Genomic DNA, 7,122 nt, shown 5'->3' on the forward strand with positions numbered 1-7,122 from the left:
GTCATACGTAATCACGCATAAATTTGTCGTAAAGAAAACTATGATATAACGTATATCGTGGGTTCGTATATAGGTCCTATCATTGCCTTTTTTCGGTGAAGCTGGCGGAAGTTTATTTAGGTATAAAAAAGATAAGCAATTAATCTCGAGGCAAGGTATTTTTTAGGAGTTACGTGCAGCTGGTAATGCGTATTGGTGTTATCGTTAAGTAGATTTATTCTGTAAAATTGCCACCAGTTTTTGGCAGTAGGGTCAATAAACATAATTTGATTTGGTAATTTTAACAGGCAATTTCATTATCCCTGATTTTAATTGTATTTTTTACTGGTTGTTGCTGATTCTATATTTTAACGGAATTTATCTCAAACGTTTTGTTAACAAATCGCGTTTGAGCAAAAAAGGAGTGTACAACGTATCTCAAAATATGAAAAGCTATAAGTTTTATTTTGTAGCTAACTGCTTAATCTAAACTTCTCGTAATAGTGCCTTTAATAGAAAGATAAAATGGGTTTTGATTCCAAAGACCGGAACCACGGCAACCTATGTGGTCCGCCACTCGACAGGGAGTTTGCTGGCGCCCCGCTATTTCAGCTAATTTTGTTCGTCATGCTCAAAAGGAAATATTTTGGACTAACGGTCCGTAACCGCAAATCTTTGTGAAATAATAACCGCATTTAATCAGATTTTTTGTCGACATAACAGACTCCTGGTGTGTCAGCTCAATTATGCGCTTATTACCGGTTATTTTCCTGGTATTTTTTTCTAATATACGATAAAGATTTCTGCCTATTACCACTAATTTTCTTGACATAAAAATATCATTATTGACCAAGCCACTGTCAATCAAGTTTGACTGTTATTTTACAGCATCTGTGTTTTTGAGAAAAGTTAGTGAGTTAGTTTGTGATAAAAACTTTTCTCTGTAAGTTGTCAACACAAAGTGTGAAATAGTGATGGCCGGCGAACCTGTCGACTACTCCGGATATGATTACGCGACTAATACGACCATCACCGAAAGTGAGTCATTTTACTTGTAATCTACACTAAAACGGTCTGGTAGTTGCACTAAATACAACAGTATAATAGATAACACTGTAGATATAGCAACTATACGACTGCGTAAGATCATAATTTATTGAATAGTAAATCAAATAAAAATCTCTTCTTTAATAGTATATAACTAAAAAGGTTTGCGTAAATAATCTTCAATCAAGAGATGATAAACAACTTTTCAAAGAGAGGAACGATTTTATGTAAAATCTATGATTTGATTTTTTGATTGTTTCCTTGTAATACATTATGACACTTGCTCGAAATAGATAATTCGACGGACTACGATTTAGCACTTGTATGCGTACCTCACGTACACACAATCATCCCTGTGTTGTTCCTTGTCATCGCTACAGTCGGATTGGCCGCCAACGCCGTCGTCATTTACATCATCATCATTCTGAAGTGGGTGAAGTCATTTTGAATTAAGGTTTCTAAAGCGCCGAATTGCGTCTCGTTATGAACATCTGTAGGGTGTCAGATAACTTCTTTCAACACATTTGTACGAACAAATCCTGCGACAAAGATGTAAATGGAAGTTGATCTTTCTTTAACATTACTCGTTTTCAATAGTTTGCTTCATATACAGAATACAAGACTCTGTAAGCTCTTGACAAAACCAACGCTTTAGTTAGAGTATCAAACATATTTATTTAAATCTTTAATGTTTCACGTTTTAAAAACAATCTTCTGATAATTCTTTTATTATTTCTCTTGCAGAGAATACCTTAAAACTGTCACCAATATTTATGTGGTTCAATTGGCTCTTGCCGATTTCCTTTTCCTTTTCGTACTGCCCTTTCAAGCCAGGACGCTCTTATTCGGAAGGTGGGATTATGGAGAGGGCTGGTGTAAAGTTACTGAAAGTATAAGGTAAGCCATATACGCGCGGAATAATAAGTTACTTTTAGTGCTCGCAGAAACATAGTGAGTGCATCTAGATGTATTTCGTCTAAAAACACAAATGAATTCATAAAGAAAAGGTTGACATGAAAAATTATGACAGAAACAATATTTTTTATTCTTGTTTGTTTAATCCGATTTCTGTGTTTTGCTTATAAAGAATGTTGAATTATTACTCGTCTATCCTCTTTCTGACGGTGATGTCAATTGATCGGTTTCTGGCCATCAACTACGCCTTAAACCCCAAAATCTCCCGGCTGCGCACAAGACGTGCTACAGCAACCATCAGCGTCATAGTGTGGATGCTCAGTTTTCTTTCTGTGGTCGTCATCATGGTGAAAGCTCATGTGGTGAACTGCGATTGCGTTATTGTGTTCCACGAAGGTAAGGGCTTGGTGAATAAAAGTTTAACAAAAATGATTGCGTTTAATTGTTTTCTAAATAAGAGTATACCGTTTCAATCATGCTCTTAAGTAATTCGTTTAAATTGTCAAAGATGGTTTATCTAATAGTCAAGATAATCCAAAACCATGAAAACGAGCAATAAAAATATAGCAGATTTTCTAACAAAAAATAAAGAAGGTATGTTAAACAGACCACCATGCTTCAGGTGAAAGTTACAACTACGACAACTTGACCTATGAAGTTGATTATAACAACACTGAAAGTAATATGTAAGTAAAACATCTTTCGTTTTCAAACCCTTATCGATACAGACTTTGTAAAGTGCATAAAAATTTACCGGTCGTATGAACCCTATATTTTATTGATTTGTAAAACATTAGAAGTTTTGTAACAACCCTTTCATTGCTTATATACCGCAACAAGCTTCAAGTATAGTATATTTTATATATTATATACCAGACTGCTGGTGATGAAATTATTTCTGTGGTAAGAATTTATGACAGCATTTTGTGGTAACCATGCTTTGCTTGTCGACAGATGTGGGATATGGAGTATAGGCTATACAGCAAAAACGTTTTTATTTTTGATTTCAGGACTGACGACTACTATTTCAACTACGAGGATTTTGAGTAAGTATTTTTTGGGCTTTTTTATTTTAACTTTTTGACAATTTTGTATATTTATATAAATGCTTATATTTGAAATGTTTTTTATTTGTTCTCAGCTTGAATATTGTAAACTCAGTGAAGGGATTTTGTAGTATCAAAGAAGATAAAGAACTCAGTTTATGGTTCATATGCAACTTCTTTTTGGCATTCATTCTTCCTCTTGTAATTATTTGCGTGTGCTATGCCCAGATACTACGAAAGATATCCCAACCGATGGCCGTCGGTACGTGAATGCTGTTGTTTGTTACTTCAAACATAAGCTTTTTGCAGAATAGGACAGAGTGTTTTCAGATTGATCATGAGTAGCATATACCACAGCATAGCATGTCGCACGATGGATAACTTTAGTATGTCATTTGTAAACATGATATGATTTTAAATAGTTTTGTTCTTTTACAGGATCCAAGTCTAGCAGGTCAAACAAAACTCGAAAACGTGTAACTTACATGGTTACCGCCCTTGTAACAGTTTTCGTAACCTGCTGGTTGCCCTATCATGCTTTCAATCTATCCCGGGTGAACGACAGCCAGTTGACTGCAAATGCGTGCACTGCATTACAACATTTTACACTAATTTTCGCCTATTTAAGCAGGTTAGTTGCATAGAACTATTGTTTGTAGTTATAAGTTAAAAGCAAGCTGTGATGACATTCATATGACCCATTTTTTCTGCTCTGCTTCACAGCGCACTCAACCCGTTTTTGTACACGTTTGTGGGCACAAATTTCCGAAAACGTTGGAGTTCAGCTGTCGGAAGAACTCGCTCGTTCCGTCCAAGCTTCGGAAGCAAGAGCGATTACACACAAGGACAGGCTAAGCGGTTTGTTATTTGCATAGAATACAATGTTTGTTTAAACCTATATCTTTTTGGGTTTGATAGCCGAGCTAACCTTACAACACTATTGCACCACAGTTTGGTTAACAGTCTGCAAATTTTAAGCCTTCGGAGATTTGCCGCTTTTTCCCGTTCATTGATTGTTTGTGAGAATGTTATTGTTTTAGTATGACGTAACAAGGTTTACACCACGTTTTAACTCCTCACATTCAATTGCGAAAAATAAACGATACAAAAAACTACGGCAAACCCTTAACGGGCTCTCTTAACGTTTACCAAAAGGGAAACAAAATAACTTAAATCCCAACTGAGATTGAGGAAAACCTGATATCCAAAGAGAGGGAACTGTTTAAGAATTCAGTTTATCAGCATGTAATGAATTTAATAAAATGGAAATTTAAGAGAGCTGATTTGATTTAGTTTACGTTACATTTTATTTCGAAAATTTTTTTTAAAATTTGCCTTCTACCGAATTGTTTTACTTCTATTTCGGCAAATTTCCTTTGCCTATTTATAAAGGCATGGTTATTTTTTGGGGTATTTCTATTTGTTGAGATTAGGTCATTTTCCGTGTTATTCGTCATTAAAATTGAATTTTGAAGCGACCCGACAAACCATGATATGATATAGCCTATTATAAAACCATAACAAAGGTGAAATTATCCAACATTGCAAATAATTCTTTTACAGCATTCTAAAACATCGTTACTTTCTAGGCGAAAATCTTCAAAAATTTCTTTGAATGGTAACAATAAAACTCCAACAGACGATACCCTTAGCCAATCCAACGTCACCAAACACACAGTCATCCCGATGAACAATCTTGCGATTAAACCAGGGGACGGTGAAACGTGTCACTTGTAAAACGGCAGTCAGTTCACCAGAAAAGGTCGAATGGAGGATGCTGGATTGTGTTCATGCCACGTTTAAGCTTACAAAGTGTGGACGAAGTAAGCATTTTGAAGCAGGATATACAACTTTTACAATACAATTTCGCAACACCAGCTTCAAACGGAAATAATTGGAAACTTTATTGAATGTAGGCCTATTCAATAACGCGGAGTTTTTCTGAGAAACGCAGTAATGTATCTAACACGTACTGCTAGTCTGCTACATAACTACTTATAGTTGAAATAGGGCATAGCCTGCATTAGCGCATTTCAAATTTTGTTGAAACTTTAAAGAGACCAAATTTTTTAAAAGAAAAATCTAAAATTCCCACGTTTCGCTCCATTGTGAGTTTAAACACCCCAAAAAGCTTTAAAACGACTTGAAGTGAAATATATTTTGGTATTTATATAAACGTGTAATAAGTCTTATACCTGGATATTTATCAAGTACAATTTTGAATCGCCGTGTAACACGCTTATTAAGTTATAGCTCATGGCAGTAAGTAAACAAGAAAACAACACCAGTGGCTATGGCACCCAAAATTTGGGCTTCTCGGGGCGGGTCAAGCACAAATAATCTTGTCTAAATACGCTAAGTTAGTGATAGCCGTGCTGGAAGAACCAATTTGCAAAACGATAAAGTGATTTTTTTTGGTAGAGAGTAAATCGGATTTATTTTATTTTAAATTGTTTAATAATTTTCCTGTTTTGAAGCTTTTATACGAATCTTCTTTACTCAGACAATATATGATTCTTTCTATGAGCGTTTTTGAAATGAAAGTTCTTGATATTTTTGTGAGTCAAAAACGGTGTATTCTATACGCAAATTGTAGCAAGGCAGTGTAGCCTATAGAGCGCAATGAGGGCCCGGGTTAGAAAGTAAACTTCACCCTCTGCAAAAATTATGTAAGCCTCTATTTTGGGTCGCATGATGGGCTAATGCTGTATAATATGTCATCAAGAAATCTCACATGAATATGATGATAAACAAAAAATAATTTGTATAAGCTTTCAATAAGTTTTCACTTATTATAGCAAAACATGGGGCATTTTTGATGAGTACCTACTTCTAAAATGTTGAAAAAACAATTACCATTTAGCCTATACATTCTGCTCTGTATCTTGTTTGAAGAAAGTTGTGGCGATGTAGAACTGTAAACAACTGTAAACAGAGTAAACATTTTAAAATGTGTTGGTTGTGTTGTGTTTTAAAAGTTTATGCTCTTTATAAGCTACGCAGTAGATTGAGAGTTTAGATGTAAAGCAAGACATAATTTGAGGGGTTATATCTCTGCCACATGGGCATAAACGTATGCTTTACTACGGTATTGTTGGAATATGCCGTACTCGATAACGACATAGATATTCGAATTTGTTGCAAATACCTTTCAACTTTTGTGTTAAACTTGCTTCGTTTATGGAGGTTTTACAAAGATTGTGGTTTGCAAATTAAACAATAGGCTACATCCCAATAAAAGTCGGAAGCCTGGGCCACATGTCCAGCCTGATCCCGCTTCTACACTGGCCTGCCTATAACAATTTCATTTAACGAAGTTATTGAAGAAAGGTTTCCAATGAAAAAAAAAACATAAACTATAACTTAATTATACGAATTTCAACAACTTTAAGTTTGCAAATATCACTATCACTCATTGTCCCTTTCAGCAAACATGCAGGCTACATTTTGTTACCTGAGCGATGAAATATTATTGTGAAAAATGGCGGTGAATTGTATTCAAATAGAAAGCATTTGATCAACATCCAATAGTTTTGGAATTAAAAGTAGATCCTTATTGCACCAATCAATTCAACCATGGCTGGAGTCGTCTGGCAGCAAAAAGGCTTTGTGATACGTTTGAAGAGACGACACAAACAATAAACATAAACAATCTCATAGCAAGAACAAATCTTAAAACAATAAATTGATTATATTTGTCCATACAAATTCGTTTCAAACTTTGAGATACGTCTAAAACAGTGCATTCCTTGCTCGTAACTGCCTAGCGCCCTAGCTAGTCAACTTAGTCTACAGTTAGGTGATATACGGCGAGGCCGCTACTGTAACTCTGTGCTCTGCAATGTGAATCTCAAGAGGAGAAGAGGGTATTTTATTTCTTTATGGGATAAAATGTACATTAATAATGTATTAGCCTACCCCGAATGGACGTTTTTATGCCGCTATGTGTAAGTTAGACCAAAACCTTTTCACAAAAGCAAAGATCCAGTATACCTACACGGGGAAAACCCCGGCTTCGCAACTTTGGTTCTTTATGAAATGAAAGTAAATTCCAGAATAAGGTGGGTAGTAAAACCCGGAGAACCGGATCTGGCGGAGGGAGCTTTGCTTGCTTTTTCAACTTTTCAGAAAATTG

The 7,122-nt window shown here is 35.4% G+C and overlaps 1 protein-coding gene across 2 annotated transcripts; it reads left to right on the forward strand.

The window, feature by feature from the left end:
* The first annotated feature begins 871 nt into the window (after window positions 1–871).
* Window positions 872–5,942, forward strand: LOC143459459 (somatostatin receptor type 2-like). 2 transcript variants are annotated; one of them, XM_076956630.1, is made up of 10 exons: window positions 872–1,017; window positions 1,320–1,455; window positions 1,771–1,923; window positions 2,114–2,337; window positions 2,549–2,627; window positions 2,952–2,987; window positions 3,083–3,249; window positions 3,426–3,618; window positions 3,711–3,845; window positions 4,577–5,942. In XM_076956630.1, the coding sequence occupies exons 1-10, from the start codon at window positions 954–956 to the stop codon at window positions 4,722–4,724; spliced, it is 1,335 nt and encodes a 444-aa protein (XP_076812745.1). In that variant the 5' UTR covers window positions 872–953; the 3' UTR covers window positions 4,725–5,942. The 2 variants fall into 2 exon arrangements, with proteins under 2 accessions (XP_076812745.1, XP_076812746.1); XM_076956631.1 differs by having other exon boundaries at window positions 2,564–2,627.
* The last annotated feature ends 1,180 nt before the right edge of the window (window positions 5,943–7,122 follow it).

This window comes from Clavelina lepadiformis, chromosome 5 (assembly GCF_947623445.1).
Source record: "Clavelina lepadiformis chromosome 5, kaClaLepa1.1, whole genome shotgun sequence".
Classification (NCBI taxonomy): Eukaryota; Metazoa; Chordata; class Ascidiacea; order Aplousobranchia; family Clavelinidae; genus Clavelina; species Clavelina lepadiformis.

Excerpts from the sequence above, each read along its gene's own strand:
- LOC143459459 (XM_076956630.1), top strand. The coding sequence starts at position 954 with ATGGCCGGCGAACCTGTCGACTACTCCGGATATGATTACGCGACTAAT. Across the intron at positions 3,619-3,710 it reads ATTTTCGCCTATTTAAGCAG|CGCACTCAACCCGTTTTTGT; the intron begins GTTAGTTGCATA and ends TCTGCTTCACAG. Across the intron at positions 3,846-4,576 it reads ACACAAGGACAGGCTAAGCG|GCGAAAATCTTCAAAAATTT; the intron begins GTTTGTTATTTG and ends GTTACTTTCTAG.